We start from the raw sequence: 17,790 nt of genomic DNA on the forward strand, positions 1-17,790 counted from the left end.
TTATAGATATAAGAATTTAAAAAAAATATAATTAATAAATAATTAAAAATATAAGAATAAAAATAATTTTAAACTATAATGCAAACTATATATATATATTTAGTTGATAAAGAAAACAGAAATGTTGCAAAGACTACAACATAAATTAGCAAATGAGCAGCAAAGAACCACAACCCCTTCTGCTTTGCTCTGCTCTTCTCTCTCTCTCTCTCTCTCTCTCTCTCTCTCTCACACACACACTCCATAACCATATTTTCACTCTCTGTAAAAACCTTACAATACATTACATTACCTTCCAATTTCCATGGCGAACAACATATATATATATATATATATAATCTTGGAGAAGAAAGAGGATGAGCACTCTGCACGTGTTTACTTACACCGTCTCGTCGCTCCTTTCGTCCTCCGCCGCCTGCCGTCCACCTTATTCTCCACCGCCGCAGTCGATATTTAAAAACTCCGATTAACTTTCAATAGGGATAACATTTTTTTTAAGTGTGTAGCTGCACAGCATTCGCCGTCGATCAATCCACGACTAATCGAGCTTGTAGCTCGACACCGCGACCTCCGCTTGCGAGGCCGAGTGAATGTACACGAACTCGATGCTTTTCCCCGCCGCCATCGAGTCGATCCACGACGGGAACGAGTAAGAATCGCCCGACTTCGTCAGACCCCACAGAGGCCCGTAAAGCTTCGATACATATAGCTTCAAGTTCCTCACGTTCTTCCCCGATTTGTTCGTCACTATCGCCGAGTATCTGTAGTAAGTCTTCCCATCCAAAACCCACGAGCTCGTCGCCTTTTGTGTCACCACAATCGGGCTCGCGCCGGGAGCTGCATTGCCGCTGGAATCAGTATCTGTCGAGATATTTTACATATTCAGTTTTAAATTTAATAATTTAGATTTTTATTTAGATCTGAGTCTATCGAGTCTGAATATTATGCGCAGTATCGAAACATTTATTGACAAAAACAAATATCGAAAGTACATACCGGGAGATGGATTTTTTGCGGGTTTTGGGATATGAGCAGCTGAATTAAGATCGGGAAGCTCGACGGGGAGGAGCTGATTGTAGCCACTGTGGCCGCCGTGGAGTCTCGCCAATATTCCGAGCATCGGGGCGTTGTTGTAAGTGGCGGGCTCTGTTTGTTCGTAATTGTCTCGTTGATCGGCGAAGTTGTCGTAAGCATCGGGACCGCCGACGAGTGCGCCGGTAAGGAGATTCGGGTCGCTTCCTTTTCGACTGAACCATGTCGCGTAGCCTCCCCTGCAGCTGACGAAGTTTCGGTCGATTTTATAGGACACAATGGAGGATGCCCTGTGGTGCACTTGTCTCGGGTAGTTGTTACCGTACCCGACCATGTAGCTCGTCGCCCGGGGATTGTCGCCAAGAATGTAATCCACCTGATTGTTCAATCGAAGACATAGTCAATCGTAGTTTTCAAGCAAATTTAGATGCCATTGTATGAAATGCAGAGAGAATCAATGATAATCTTCGATGAAATTCAGACTCCATTGTAAGAGATTCAGTCCATAAAATGAACATTGAGTTCAGACAAGCTTAGTTATAATCTTCCACCAAATTCAGACACAATTGTAAGAGATTCAATTCATATAATGAACATTGAGTTGGGACAAGCTTAGTTATAATCTTCAACTAAATTCAGACACAATTGTAAGAGATTCAATTCATATAATGAACATTGAATTAAGACAAGTTCAATTATGATCTTCAACCAAATTCAGACACCATTATAAGAGATTCAATCCAATATAATAATCACTGAGTTTAGACAAGTTCAATTATAATCTTCGAATTACCTGAGATTTAGCGAAGGAGAGTAGCTCAGCAGGGGAAACGGCGCCGTTCGAACACCGGAGGGATTTTCTGGCGGACGTGAGGTAATCGGAGTAGACTGTGGCGAGGAACGAAGCCCCGGTGACAAATTGCATGTTGTTCCATCTCTGTCGGAAGATTAGACCGCCGGGAGTCTTCTGAGCATTGCGGTTGCCCTTGCCTAGACACGAACACATGAAGAACTCTGCCTTCTGCTGGTACTTCTCGAACACCGGCGCATGTCTTCCCCCTTTCCCTGCCATCAGAAACTACACAGACCACCATTATCGGTCAAAACCACCGCTATTGTAATGTCATTACATCAAAACACTTTCCATTACATATATATAAAAATACCTTTGCAACTATTGTCTGAACGCCGGCATACTTGACATCCCAGCCAAACTCAGTCATTGCCCAACCAGTTCCTCCGAGGGAGTCGCCATTTTTGCCGAGGTAGTCCAAATAGTACTGATTGTTTGTCGCCTTGTAGAGCCATGCTGCTGCCCACAGCAGTTCGTCCTGAAGCAAAATCCCAATTATTAAATAAATAAATAAAATAAAATAAAATATTTTTATTTATTTTAAATTAAATTAAATTAATATTTCAACAACGTACTGCGTATCCGCTAACAGATCGGTAGTACTTCTGCGCTATAGTGATGCTATTGTCGTATTTGCCCCTGTATTTGTCCGCAAAGTCGAAGAGCTGAAAACATAACAAACACCTGTGAGCTATAGAAGGGTAGTTACGTAATTACGCACCGACAAGAAGGGGTAGGTTCGACATATCACGACAGTACAATTAATACGCGGGAAAGTTACGGCGACACCGACGCCAATACGTGGCAAAGTCGAGATCTTTAGAAGATTTTCATGATTGACGGTCCAGATTCGATCTTGTACGGGCTTCGGAACACTTCCCGTGATCTGCGGTAACAGGTGGACCCCACCATGTGGTTCCACTTTAGGCGCCGAAATATAATATCGAGGCGGATATTAATTTCGTGCCGTGATTTGAAATATATCTGACGGACCAGAATTTTCCATAATTTTTTTTTTAAAAAAAGAATTTTATGTTACATTTATTTGAAGATATTAAACTATTTTATTCTGTGGCCCCAAATTTAAGTAAATAGATCTCAGAACCTGCATAGAGAAAACATTAATAACTACTAGCAATTTAATATCATGACCATGTTCCTTAATAAATGCAATAAAATATTAAAAATATATATATGGGGTGGGGTGGGGGTACTCATACGGTCATACCCCTGCTAGAGTGCACCGACACCAACACTGACAAAAAAGCTGAACGTAACGTAACTGCCTAATAACTGCGGCCGTTCCGCTAACATACGCACCCCGCCGCATACTAAAATGCGCACATCGAGAACAGACATGCTTCTGCATCAAACAAGCTGGGAAAATAGAGCAAAAAATGGAAGAATAGTTCACCTGGTGAGCGTGTTTGAGGAGCTCCGCCGAGTAGGAAGGGTTGTAGCGGCGGAAAACGATGGATGCGGCGGCCATGGCGGCGGCGGTCTCGCCGGCGAGGTCGGAACCTGGATGGCTTGGATCGAGTCTGTAAGCAGCTCTCGAAGTGGTCATGTCCTCCGGCCGCTGCCAGCAGTAGTGGTCTGTGTTCCCATCTCCAACCTGAAATTCGCATTTGATTTTAATTAATTAACCAAAACCGTTGAAAAGTTAGTGATTAATTAAGTATAGTTTCTGCTAATAGTGGATTTAGGCACTTTAATCGTCATCATTAGTGTTTTTTCTAGCCCTAAAAGGACGCCAATTATTGCTGAAAAGGACAATCAGAATGAGGTCATAACTAAGAATATGTAGATAATTGCACATTTTGCACCATAAGTTAGTAAATCAATCTTGCTGAGTGATTAGAACAGTAGAAATTCCTATCAAATTGTTAGTTAAACATTCTCCCTAGATTTTGGCATCTAATTGAACGGAAATCTATGATTACCTCTCCGTAGAGGACATAAGGCTGTGGGTGGGCTTTGATGAAATAATCAGTGCCCCACTTAACAGCATCAATGGCGTGACCAAGTTCACCACCCATTTGATTTCCATATTCGATGATGCTCCAAGACATCATAGTGATGGTGAATGCCATAGGGAGCCCAAATTTGACATTGTCCCCTGCATCATAGTATCCACCCACAAGATCCACCTGAAATTTTGCAATAGTTTACACCACTTTAGAGTTTAAAAATTAGCAGACCAAGTGTTCGACGTAAGTTCTCTGAAGTGCAACCAAACTTACCCCACTAACTTTACCATCACTGAGGCCAGAATTACCCCTCCATTGGACCCTTTGGTTGCTTGGCAAGTAACCAGATCTCTGAGCTTCGAAAAACAGAATGCTCTTACTCAGAGCTTGGCCATAGTCATGGCCGGCCAAAGCCGTCGGAAGAACAATACCAACAGCCAAAAGCAGGGTTGCTATTGAAAATTTAAGCCCAAAAGATTTCTCCATCTAGAAATTATAATCCCAACCCAGAATGATGAAAAAAATCAAATGGGTTGCAAGAAAACAAGACAATGTGAAGTATACAGATATTTCCTGCTGCTATATTTATGTGTGTGTGTGTATTCTGTGCAAAGTGTATATGACTGAAAACTTAATGTGGCCTTTGGTTTATCAGCTAAAATCTCTGATAAACTCAAAGAGAGCAGAATGCTCTTTAAGATAATGGAGAAAAAAAAGTGGAAAAGGGGAGAGGGGTTTTGGGATTGTGAGGATGGGAAGAGCTCCAGAGGCTGTATATATGGAGGAAAGAAGAAGAAGGTGACAACGGTAGAGAGAAGGTGCTGAGATTAATTAATGCCTCTGTTTTATTTTCTTCTTTTTGTATTTACTATTTTTATCAAAAATAAAAAATACTTCTCTGCATTACTATATTCTTTATGAGGGAAGATGAAAATAGGCAGAGGCATGTGCTTTTGTTCTGTGCTTTTGCTAGGAAGGCCGACTCTATTTATATAATCTACATTTTAATTGAGGTGTCAAATTGTCGAAGTATTCATGTGCAACAGAGTTGTCAGAAGAATGGAGATTAATTAGTTTAATTGATTTATGGTGCTTAGTACAAGTTCTATTTTTTTGAATTATTTTAATCTTTTGGACATGGGACACAGCCTACAAGATTTCTGGTAAGTTTTTTTGGAGTTACCAAAAGCAGTAATTAGTAATTTAGGTTTGGAAACAGAGGAAGAGTCAAAAAGTTTCTTCAGGGCCTGTCTTTGTTCTGTCCCCATTATCTGAATTGTCTATGATAGTCTTGAACTTCTGAGTATCATCTTCCTGGAAGGTCCATGGACTGTAACACCCATAACCATTGGATCAATCAATCAATGGTGTGGATCCATCTAGTGCTGGGATCCCAGGATCTCCCAAGAACCACTCCTATACATTGAATGGCACGTGGCTTGGTGGGTTAAGAATTCATTACCCCTGCATGAGTTAGTTGTAAAGACACACAAAATCATTGAATTATCATGCTGTCAAAAGTTGCTAAACACTCTTGTATAAGCGACTAATTTATTACAGGGCAGACATATGTCTCTGTAATGGATATGTCTTTCACAATTCTTAGCAGAAAGAAACACTAGTGAGCTGACACCATAGGTGAAATAAATACTTATATCACTCACTGCACATATTCACACAAACTTCCAATTTGTTCCCACCAGTGGCACTTGCCTTTACTTGATACTTAGCTTGATATTTACTCATCAGCTACTTGTGGTAAATTCAGAAGAAAAGATACTAAACAGATAAGCTTGACATGTATTAGCTACTAGACAGCATCATTTCCACTTCTGATGAACCTTTATTCTTTATAGAATGTTTAATCAATTTGAATTTCCTAATCAGGCCCCAGCACTCTTGCATTGGAACTGTGAACTTGCATCAACAATTAGTATATACATACATATTGGAAAATTTTGCAGTGTAGAGGACTGATTGATTTGTTTGATGAAATAATGTTGTTATGTGTCTATATATGTATGTATATATGGTTATGTGCTTTGGGGCTTGCATTAGTATATCTTTATTTGGAGCCTTTTTAACACTTTGAGTTGTTATTGTACATGGTTGGAAATCATTTTGCTATGTGGGCTAGTTTTCTTTCTGGAGTATCTGCCAAGATTTTGCAGATTTTGACACCACACACCAAAACTACGTCGTATTGAACCAGAGTTGTAGTGGAAAACGAACAAATTTGTTTTTTGATCCTCTTGCCTCATTATTTTATTGCAAAAATACTCCCTTCATCTCATTGTTGGTTTATTTTACAGCCATTATTAATTTTATTTCGTAAATTATTTAAAACAGCTATTATTGTTGTTATTGTTTATATTTTTTCTTTTTAATACTGTGCTATTACAATTTAGGTTTTATGAGCGCGGCTAAAAGTGGAGGGGCTTACACGTGCCTACGGTGACACGTGGTGTAAGACTATTGGACAATCCGTGAGACAATACAAAATCTCTCCACCGCTTCGAATTGTTCTACATTTTTTATTCTGCCATTCAGATTAAAAAATGGCCACCGACAGCATTCGGTTAAAAAAAAATTAACCGGTTGCAGCCGGTCAAAACGGAGCGGGGCACCCCACACTATTTTGTCCTGTCTTTTGTTCTCTTCTCTCCTTTTTAAATCACATATCCTGTATAATCTTTTTCGTAAATATTAAATTTTTATTTTATTTTTTTATAAAGACAACCAGATTGAAACATGAATTTCGGTGCTTGAGTATGTCAGAGAATATGATTCTCTATAAAATTCATAAAAAAATTAAAATTAAAAAAAAAAAAGTAAAAAGGCAAAGAACACAAACTTCCAAAATAGAAGCAGCTAAGTAGTCTAGGGTAATGCTAAACACACTTTATTCTCAACCGCAATCAACGGCCAAAAAAGAATCTTATAATCCCACAAAATCGCGTGCGCGCTTTTTGGAAAAAAAGCGCTCTCGAAAGTACGTTTATTCATTCAATAGTTTTTTTTTTTTTTTTTTTCCCGCATAGGCCAAAAAGAGCAGGTCTCCGCGATTACCGGCTGCGCCGGTTCCGTCACGGCGACCGTATCAGAGTAGGTGACCGGTGCTTTGGGAGCACCGTCGTCAGCCATTTTACCGGAAGAAATAAACCTGCTTTGTTACCCTTCGCAGTCCCTGCCCTTTGTGGTCCTGATTATATAGATAGCGTTTTTTTAAGTGGTCTAAAACTTGTTATGGTAATGTGGGAGTCCCTCGTATTTTTATTTATTTTTTATTATAAAATTCACTTATGATTTTAGTCGATTTATTTATATGTAAATAAAAATATGAAATAGTATATACTGATATTTAAATTTTGGGGGAACATAGGGCACTTACTACAGAGTGGCATGTCTTGTAGGAAGTGCATTAATTAGGTTTGTGGAGTAAGTTCTTTTTCATTGTCTGAACAATGTAATAAATGCAGATTTATTATTGATTTAATTAATTAATTTAATGCATTCAATGCGGAATTAGTATTAACCACCATAGTGACTATAGTCCCTCAGAAATGCCGTTGGGGTCCACGAGAGAGTAGGATAAGACGGGTGGTCGCGACCGTAGAGGATTACTGCCCCCACCACCTCGTTCACACGTGCGGTTACGTTGGGTCTTTTGCTCCTTGTAATATTAGGATAAATTTTCATTTTGACAATTTTTTTTTTTGTTTGTTAGGATTTATTAAATATTTTTGGGAATTAAAATAAACACTGTATGTACTGGTTTTAGAAGGAGAAAAATTGTAATTATATCCTAGAATTTTGAGGAAAATTATGAATTTTTAATAAATGGCCATTAGAATTTGAAATAAAATTGTAGGAAAAAAAAAATAGGTATACATTTCTTTGTCTGTTGTCCTATTAATATTTAATTTATTCTACTATATGTATTGAAAAAAAATGAAGACTAAAATGATTGGATAGCAATGAAATAGATCAAATTGGAAATAAATAAAGTAAAAGAAACTAGAGCTAAAAAAAGGAATTTTTATCGTAATGTTATGTTGTTTTTTCAATAATTTTTACCTAAATCAAATATTACAGATTTCATGCATATGTTTTATATTTTGTCATTTAATCAAATCGAATTTCTCAATCATAACGAGTGGATGATGCAAATGCATGTGATTAAAAATAAAAAAAATAAAATCTAATGAAAAATCAGTGGATGTATGAACAAAAAATAAATAAAGTTGACAAGATGTGTAAGCACAAATTATTAGTGAAATAATTAAAAGCAAATAATTTGACAGTAGACTGGCGATGCAATGGTAGAGCATGTTAGATGATGGGTATAAACACAACAGGCTCCACGTGGCAGCCGTAATTTCAATAAAATATATTAGTTTTTAATAAAATATTAAATTAAAATAACACTTAAATAACAAAAAAAATTAAGAACCAAACTAAATACAACACAACCCAATCTTATAATACTCATGTTTCTATGTAAAAAAAACCATTGACTTATTTATGTTTTTTAATTTTCTAAATTTAATGGATAATTTAATATAGGGTAAACTATTTTTTTAGTCCCGTAACTGGACCCTCTTATCATTTTAGTCTCGTAAGTGGTGCATGTCGCAAACTAGTCCCATAAGTGCAAAATTTTCATTGTTTTAGTCCTTCGGCGCCGGAGATGCCCGTGTGGCTCGCCGGAGGTGACGTGTCCGCCAGGTGTCGCTGACCTGGCAGACACGTGGATTAATTTTTGTTTTTTCATTTTTTTAAAACTTATTTTTAATTTTATTTGTATTTTTTTATTTGGTCCAATTAAAAAAAATTAAGAAAATAAAAAATAATGAAAATAAATAAATAAATTCGCGTGTCTGCTATGAGTCGCTGACCTGGCGGACACGTCATCTCCGGCGAGCCACGTGGGAGTCTCCGGCGCCAGAGGACTAAAACAGCGAAAATTTTCACTTATTGGACTAGTTTGCGACAGGTTCCACTTACGGGACTAAATGATAAAGGGGTCCAGTTACGGAACTAAAAAAATAGTTTACCCTTTAATATAATATTTTATGATTGAATATGGAGATATCGAGAGTTTAAACTTATGATTTCACGATCACGGGTCTACCCACACACTATCAAACTATCCTTACGGGACTAAGAAATTCATATACTCCCTCCGTCCCCCAAGAAGGTTGCCATTGGCTTTTTGTGTGTTTATCTTTTAATATTAATTATCATATCAATACGTAGTACAAATCATGAAAAAAAAACAAAAATATGTTTATTAGTCTCTTATAATACATATACAATGACATTTGTCGAGTATATTTTTAATATTAAAGTAAAATGACGCAAAAACTAAAGACAATATTTGTTTTATATATGAATGATTTAACCATTGAATGTGTTAAGAATTTTAAGGCCATTTAACAGACTGTTTTAGAATTGTTCATATGTGCAGTGATTTGATTGGACATTTTAATTTTCTATAGTTTTAATAAGTATATAATTTTTGTTTATTTAATTATAATATATGTAAATAAAATAAATATATTATCCATCCAACTCCTAGTTTGATAGTTAGTACGTGCATTAATTGCAGTGCACTTTTTTCATGAGAATGTCACACATTATAACAAAATTTAGGTATAAAATAAATCAACATGTTGAGGTACATATGTCACCCCCATAGTTTTTTTTTTTTTTTTTTAATGTTATTTTTTCTTATAAATTAAAATATTTTATCAATTTAAATAAATTAAAATTAAAATTTATACATCATTTCAAATCAATTTCAAACCACAGCTAAACAAACACTTAACTTTCACCTTATTTAATTCTTGAATTTTGATGCTTCATTTTGTTTTATTATTTTTTTTGTCGGTATTTTTTTTAGTGTATAGGCATGCAATATACTTATAAAATGATTCGACAAGATCACTTGTATTATAGTTCAAATATTTTATTATACCTTGCTAATATCCAATGCCATTCAACAATAATAATTAGTGTTTTATTTTTTTATAGTAAAAAAATGGATATAATTATTTATTAAAAAAAAAAAGAAATGTGAATATTTTTTACTGACATTATATATATAAATTTATATGATATAAATAAAGAAATTTTATTGTACATTCAACACTAAAATTATTAGGTAAAATTTATTAAAAATATAATTCACTTTCACTATATCTCAATCATTTATATTGTGTGACGATAAATATATATATATATATATATAGATGCATAAATATTTGTAGGTATAGTCATTGTGTTTATTACTATTAATATTATAATTTTGCCAATTTTGAAATTTAAAATGTGAAGTGACAATGAAATATAGACCCAACAAAATTTGTTTGGGGAATAATGAAATTGAAAGCCAAACGCATAACGACGCTCATTACATTAATTAATGATATAATTATATTTTTAATACCAAACTATATATATATATATATTTATATATGATTTTACTGTGAGATTTAAATTTAAATTTAAATGGAAGAAACAGTTATGGTATCTGACAACATTAGTTATTCAGTCACTGTCCCAGTCCATTCACATTAATCACATTCTATACTCAATATCTATATATGCACACACATTAAAAAATTAAATATAAATAAATAAAAGTATAGAATTCGTTAAATAGAAATAATAGTAAAATAATTAATTACAAAAAAAAAAAACACCAATGAATATATAATTGTATTTTCGAAGAATTATATATCTGGCAAATATGATTATGCAAATTATTATTATTATTTTTTTTTGTGTTTATATATATATATGTGTGTGTGTGTAGAGAGAGAGAGAGAATGAATGAACGAAGGCCTGCAATATTTTCAAGAATAAATCAATCAAAGACAAATGTGGTACCACAAAATTAATTAAAATCTGTGACACAAAATATCATTTTTGGGGGACAATTAAATACATATATTAAATAGATGGGTTCATACTGATACTTATTGAAAAGAAAAATCTAAAAGCAAGTGGTACTATTAGACAATTAATTGAAAAAAATAAAAATAAAAATAGTAAATAATAATAATATTATTATTATAGAAAGAAAGAAATGGGCCAAGAAATGAAATCGGGATGGGATTAAAAGCCGACACCAGAATCCCAAAAGATAACACTAACTAACTGCATTGGATCTTTGGGTCCCACTTATTTTAAATTATTTTGAATTAAAAGTTTTTGAAAATTTTAAAATAAAATTTTAGATATTATTTTATTTTTTGGATTTATAAGAAAATCAAACAGAAATCTATATAGAAATTTGTTTTGGTTGCAGATCACTAAGTTCAATAAGAAGTTCCCAAGTTTGGTCATCTAATTCTTCTTTATGACTTGTTTTGAATTGGCCTAAAAATGTACCTTCTCAAGAGATAATTATATAGATACTTATTATTTATTTAAAATATTATATTCAAAATTCACTTTTTATTCGACATTATATTTTACTTCAATTTTTTTTTTTTTTTTTTAACTCATATATTACCTCAAATCACATCCAAACAAATATATGTTTTTTTGGCAGGAATAGTTCATAAATTTGGACTAATGGTCAAAATGTTGTAATGGAGCATTTAATTGTGTATGGAAATATTTTTTGGATATTAAATAATTTTATAAACAAATAAATATATATATATAAAAATTAGCAGAAAGAATATTTAACTAAAAATGATGATATAATTATAAAAACTGCAGATGAAAAACCAAATAAACATAACCTTAATCTGATGCTGAAATTTGATTGACTAGAAAATATAGTAAGATTAAGACAGGGTTGCTTTACAAAAATATATATATCATCTTTGAGTACATAATTTTTATATAAAATATAATTATTCAACATAAAAATATAATAGTACTTAAATAAACCATATAATATGTATTGCATTAAAATTTTATTTGAATCAAATAGCATTTTATTGTTTATTATTTTTTTAACGTAAATATCCACCAGCCGACGCAAGAAGTGCTTTGATACGAGGAGGTGCACGGTAAGTACGATGGAGACGAATGAATCCAAGCCGTCCACAACAATATAATCAACGGTGGTTATGGCCCCGTTCGCGATCGATGGTGGTTTTGACTGCATTAATTCAGGAGCACGTGCACCGCCGAGATCTTTAACGGTGGACTCCACCACGTGCCAGCGCACATGCCTCCCTACTTATTTAAATTTGAGTTTTGGGTATATTACATGGGAATTTCCAATTACACTTCCAATAATAATAATAATATTAATATTATCATGTAAATACAAAAAATATAACTGTGTGTAAATTCATTTTGATTTTTGAGACACGAAGAGTCAGTTATCTGTTACTCCACAGGTAAGGTATCTGCCAAAATAAAAATAAATAAATATATAAAGAAAAAGACGTATTTGTTTCGATTATACTGAACGCAGAATCAAAGAAAATCAGAGTTTGTACCGTAAAGACACTGAACATGAATAATGTGGCCAAAAATAATGTAATTTGTAGCATGTGTAGAGGACAAATGATTATGCAACGGTCACATGAGTTTGTTGTTTCCATAATATTTTAACAAAATTATTTATTTTTTCTGCTTTATGGGAGACATATATATATATATATCACATATATTTACTTTATATTTTTACTGTATATTGTTACACATAAATTATTTACATATTTACGCATAGAAATATAAAATATACAAAGTAAGTTCAAATGGGCCAGTATTGAGGCCCAAATCCACCACAAGATTCATTGGGCTAAAGCCCAATATATAACATTTAGTAGTTTTTTCTGGATCAGCCAATGAATGATTGGGCTTTCAATGGGTCTAAATTAGATTAAAGCCCATAAGCCCAATACAGATGTAGATAGAGAAAATGAGTGAAATGCCCAAAATAACCCTGCTTAAGACATCATTTCAGCAACAATTAATCTATAATGATCACGAATGAAACTATTCACCTGTAGAACATCAGATCACGGTTACATATTGATCTACTGGCATATCGAATGTTTCTATGATACCCTGAATCTCAAAATTTATCAAGACGAAGAGTACAGCAGTGTGAACTCACCAGAAAACCCGGGATGTCCCGCGATGGCGTAAATTTCTGCAGCTAGTCATTCCAGGCGTCCTTATTGAACTTTCTTGAAGCTATGCCTTTGGAAGAAAGGCTTGGAGTGATCGGCATTGATGGAGTCAGTGGTGCTTCCTCGTCGTCCCAATTGTCTCCCCAGCTGTCATCCCATCCCTCGATGCCGCCGGCCTCAAGCTTGCTGCCATGTGAGACGGGGAGCTCTGCGTCTAGCTTTTGGTATTTAGGACCTTTTCCGGTAAAATACCTTGAGCCGAATCTGGTGTAGATGAAAAATGATGCAGCAGCTACGATTGCCACTCCAAGAATTAGGAATCCTGTGGATAAAGTTCGGTTAAAGATAGAAGAGTGTGGATCCTTGGGGATATGGTCAGCTTTCTTCAGGGCCAAATATTGTTCAGAAAAATTGAGTCTGCATACGCCTTGCCCGGCAGAGAGTTCAATGGTGTCGCCACTTTCTAAGCCATCAATTGTAACCTTGACCTGTAAGTCGGAAGCATCCATTGGAATTTAGTGCATTAAAAGATAACGAAGGAAAGAAGTGGATACTTTGGGATAAAAGTCTGGATTTTCAGGGAGAGATACGCCACAATGAAATCATACAGAAGTTAATGCCATGGATAGAAATCTGAAACAAATCCCAAAAGCTAAAACACATATATCTCTCATCAAATATAACAATGGTCACCAGATATTGAGAATCCGTGTAATCTCCGAATAGTGTTATTGGGAAAGAACAGTGCCAAAGAAAAACCAGTCACAGAGTATACAAACACATTCTAACTTCAGAACGTCATATTTTTAATATAGAAATTAACATTTTAATCCAAGATTTCTAAAGCAAGGACGTAACCTTTCAGTTGAAAAGGGAGGAGGAATATCGATTCCACTCTACTCTCCTCACGGAAGTTGCAAAACAATGACCAGGACACGAGACACCAAGAAAGATTTCCAATGATCAGCAAGTGTAGCACAAACACTCACGGTTTTATCAAGTCAATTAAATAATAATAATTTCTCAAAAATACATGTGAAGCCTGGTTGCTACTGTATCACCAAAATAAAATTTTATAGTTGCAATATGATTTTAGGGAAAGTGAAATTCCTACTGTATCAACATGTTACATTCGAAACGAAAGCCAGGCTGATAAATTGAAGAAACAGTTGAATGCATGTAATGCCAAATATCATAAGCTTCCAATAAGATATAAGCAACAATGCTTTATCAATTAATTATAGTAATGGATTGAACTATATAGCATATACCTCATCATCTTTGTTCTCTTGAAGCTTAATATTGCCTTTATCCAGCTTAACTAAGTTGGGTGCTGAAATTGTAATAGTTCGGGATCCTTTTCCTTTGTTTTGAATCAAGAGAGATAGAGCTGGAGAATCTGGGAACCACAGCATTTCTTTTTCAAGCCCAGTTAAAAATTTTGGAAATTTAAAGGCTGCAACCTACTAGATATAACTAACAGCAATATCTAATATCCAAACAAACATTCCTAATAAGAATTTCAGTTATTCAAGTAAAGATTCAGATGGCCAGGATTTGGCAAGCAGATAGTGTATATTTGCTCACATCCTCCATATAAAGGCCAAAATGATCAATACTTGCTTTAGTTTCTTAATCATAATCCTCACTGTTGTTTACACTTCAGATGGCCTTCCTAAAAGTAGAAGTAACAGTTTCACATAAATTTAAGCTACATTCAATTGAAAAGCATTTAGTATTTTGCTATAATAGCCACATTCCATTCCAAGAAGAAAATGAATTGCTCTACAGTAAAATTACTGTGCAATGGTTTTTATTAATAAAGTACAATCTTATTTACTACAGTGAGAATATGTAATAGAAAAGGGAAACTACAAGTAACAGATCAGTTCAATAGCCCATTTAAACAAGCAAATTCATGGCATTATCAACCATTCAATCTACGAAAAGTTAAACTCACATACCATTCCCAGGAACTCTCAAACAAGCAACCAACATGTTATCATCAGCTGTGCAACTATTTGAAGAAGAATCACATTTTTCGCTTGGTGGCCGAAACCTATCCTCCTCTGTCTCTCCCTTCGACTTAGCATCTAATCCCTTATTCTCCTTCTCATCTTTCTGATCATTATCCTTACCGTTCTTTTGCTCACGATCCCCTCCTTTGGGCTCGACAAGCACATTCGGATCAGTTGTAACTGATTCACCTGCCTTGCCCTTCTTTGCAGCATCATTTGGATTCACTCCCCTGTCATTACCATCGTGATTTTTGGTATCCTCAGAATCCTAACAATACGGATTCCAAAATTAAAATCAGCACCGGAATCATCCCAATCAACACCAAATTACCAAAACCTAACACTCCGTGTTATTACCTTCGGTTCTGCTGTCACATGACAACATATGATGGAGAATATAATTACAACCGCCAGCAATCTACAATTTATCCTCATCTCCCCGCAGATTCACCTAATTTTAATTACACTCGATCAAATAACGAGACCAGGCAAACACACAAGCAAATGATACAGTATTTTTCAAAAGTGTACAGTTATTCGACTCAATGCGGAAAGTAGCATGCCAAGTGCAAGGATTATCAACTACTTACCTTCAAAAAACGCGATCCTGATGCATCTACTTCCGGATTAAATTCCTGCAATTAATTTTCCAGAACATACAATAGACAAGTGGAAATAAATAAACTCCGGAGTGAAAATCTAGGGTTCGCCGGTTTCGAAGCTCTCTTCAGAAGGCAGAAATGATTCAAAGTCATCGCTGGCGAGTCAACTCATTTGACCAAATAAACTTCGCAGAAATATTCCAACTTCGTATAAGGGTTTATATATGGGCTGATAACGGGCCTACTGTTTGGCCCAATAAATTAATATTACCCTTTAGCCCAATTGACAGGAATAGGGTAATACTGTGGCGTATGATATTTAATATCACACGTGGTAAATTATATACTACTTATTTTAAGGGAAAAAAAAGGATATATCTATTTAGGTTGTATTTAAATATGTTTTGAATGTGTTTTAGAGTTTTTGAAAATAATAAATATATAAATACGAAATAAGTATTTAATCTCATTTATGTATTTGATGTATTATTTTTGTGTATATATTTTAGATGTAATCTTTTAATTGCAAATTAAAGTATTATTTTATGTGATATATATTTTTAATTTTTTTATTGATAGTGTGAAAAGTAATTTTAAAATACATAAAATGAAACATTAATACATAAAACTCTTATTGATTGTTTAGTGATGTTGAAGATTTGTAACTAGTCAAGAGGAATGATTGTAATAGGATATATTGTTTTAAAACCAAAATATTCATTCATTCATTTAATGGTCAAAATTATTTAAAAAAATATATTATTTCTTTTAACAAAACATCACATTAAAATACTATTTAAACAAAAATTTAAATCAACATCACATTTCAAATCAATTTTAAACTACAATCAAACAAACCCAAAGTGTATAAGAATTTTTTTTTAACAATAAATGAAAAGATATATTTTTTGTGAACATATATTTTTATTTTTTTTTTAAAAAAACAAACATATATATTGATTTTGTGAACAAATGGAGTATATAGATATGAAAATTGAAGGGTGTGTCTCTTGTTTGGTTTTCTACTTTATTTTTGAATTTATTGTTTGAAGAGTAGATTAAATATAATGTTTTATTAGATAAGATATTTATTGTTATAGGAAATATATATTAAAAAAAAAAATTGAAACCAAATAAATAAATAAAATACATAGAAAATTATATATAGGGTGGGGGTGGCCGTGGCACCTTATCAGTCAAATTACCTTAAAATTAGGGTTTACCAAGATCATGTTGGGCACTTGGACAGTGACAAGTGTTGGACCAAATTACATTTGCAGCAGCAGCCACATTTAATTCCAATTCAATAATTTAGTAAGCCAGAGGTGTGAATAATTATTGTTCTACTTATTAAATTAATTCCAGCCATTACGCCTTCATTCAATTCAAAAAGGTCCTATATTTATTTATTTAATTAATTAATTAATTAATTAATTAATTATGACAAGTTTTGTCAAACCGACTCATCGGAAAATAGTTCTTTTCATTTTATGGGATTCTTGAAAGGTTAAAAGCTATATAGCATTCATGTGTCGATGTTCCATTTAAAAGAGAGAGACCCTACAACAACATTTTCGACAAGGACACGAATGTAAGAAAATAATTAGGCAACCTCAAGTTCATTCTTGATAATTGTCGTCGCGTTGTGGTCGATCGAAATATTATCCGTTGATTATCGCTTATTGTAAGATTGTAAGCCGGAATTGTGGTGAAATCGTAGCCCGGAACATCGATCACTAGTTGAATGGATAATAATAAATTTATGGTTGTCATTGTATATCAAATAGAATTAGGAAAATTATATATCAAACATGCACAAAAATTGTTCATTTTGTTTTTCAAGAACAAAAAATTATGATAAGGATAAAGGGCAGTGCTAAAAAAGCAAAATATATAAATAATAAATTAAATAAAAAATTATTGGATTGAAAAATGGGAAAGAGGTAAAGGGCAGTGAGTATATAAAACTACTCTGTATTTTTTATTAATTGCAATATCTTACGAAAAAATTAATTTAAATAATTTGTTCTAAATTGTACGATAAAAATGTTTATGTCAATGTAAAACCTAAGACTTACAAACAAAAAAAATTTGTGTAGTAGAGTTTGTTTGGGGAGTTGATGCAATTCGCATGTCATGGTGACGTCACTGAAAAACGGCGTCGTCTGAAGAAGCTGTAAATGTACACTTTTGAGGTGTCTTGTTAAA

The 17,790-nt window shown here is 33.8% G+C and overlaps 2 protein-coding genes across 3 annotated transcripts; both read right to left on the bottom strand.

Annotated features, from left to right (window-relative positions):
• Positions 1–66: 66 nt before the first annotated feature.
• LOC127255595 (endoglucanase 6-like) lies at positions 67–4,622 on the bottom strand. Of its 2 annotated transcripts, none has more exons than XM_051281210.1 (8): positions 4,129–4,622; positions 3,829–4,035; positions 3,300–3,500; positions 2,461–2,550; positions 2,199–2,363; positions 1,826–2,110; positions 997–1,408; positions 67–837 (listed from the first exon to the last, which is right to left on the bottom strand). In XM_051281210.1, the coding sequence occupies exons 1-8, from the start codon at positions 4,339–4,341 to the stop codon at positions 539–541; spliced, it is 1,872 nt and encodes a 623-aa protein (XP_051137167.1). In that variant the 5' UTR covers positions 4,342–4,622; the 3' UTR covers positions 67–538. The 2 variants fall into 2 exon arrangements, with proteins under 2 accessions (XP_051137167.1, XP_051137166.1); XM_051281209.1 differs by having other exon boundaries at positions 67–861; positions 4,129–4,621.
• Positions 4,623–12,787: 8,165 nt separating this feature from the next.
• Positions 12,788–15,767, bottom strand: LOC127255961 (uncharacterized). The gene is made up of 5 exons (XM_051281766.1): positions 15,571–15,767; positions 15,338–15,431; positions 14,927–15,248; positions 14,234–14,361; positions 12,788–13,450 (listed from the first exon to the last, which is right to left on the bottom strand). The coding sequence occupies exons 2-5, from the start codon at positions 15,413–15,415 to the stop codon at positions 12,989–12,991; spliced, it is 990 nt and encodes a 329-aa protein (XP_051137723.1). The 5' UTR covers positions 15,416–15,431; positions 15,571–15,767; the 3' UTR covers positions 12,788–12,988.
• Between the last annotated feature and the right edge of the window lie 2,023 nt (positions 15,768–17,790).

This window comes from Andrographis paniculata, unplaced genomic scaffold, assembly GCF_009805555.1.
Source record: "Andrographis paniculata isolate CXL003 unplaced genomic scaffold, ASM980555v1 Contig54END, whole genome shotgun sequence".
NCBI classification, from domain to species: Eukaryota; Viridiplantae; Streptophyta; class Magnoliopsida; order Lamiales; family Acanthaceae; genus Andrographis; species Andrographis paniculata.

Coding starts and splice junctions, on each gene's coding strand:
- LOC127255595 (XM_051281209.1), bottom strand. CDS start 4,341: ATGGAGAAATCTTTTGGGCTTAAATTTTCAATAGCAACCCTGCTTTTG. Junction 2,364..2,460: donor GATCTGTTAGCGGATACGCA/GTACGTTGTTGA, acceptor ATTTTGCTTCAG/GACGAACTGCTGTGGGCAGC. Junction 862..996: donor CGCAAAAAATCCATCTCCCG/GTATGTACTTTC, acceptor ATATCTCGACAG/ATACTGATTCCAGCGGCAAT.
- LOC127255961 (XM_051281766.1), bottom strand. CDS start 15,415: ATGAGGATAAATTGTAGATTGCTGGCGGTTGTAATTATATTCTCCATC. Junction 15,249..15,337: donor ATGTGACAGCAGAACCGAAG/GTAATAACACGG, acceptor CCGTATTGTTAG/GATTCTGAGGATACCAAAAA. Junction 14,362..14,926: donor TTTGAGAGTTCCTGGGAATG/GTATGTGAGTTT, acceptor TGTGGTTCCCAG/ATTCTCCAGCTCTATCTCTC.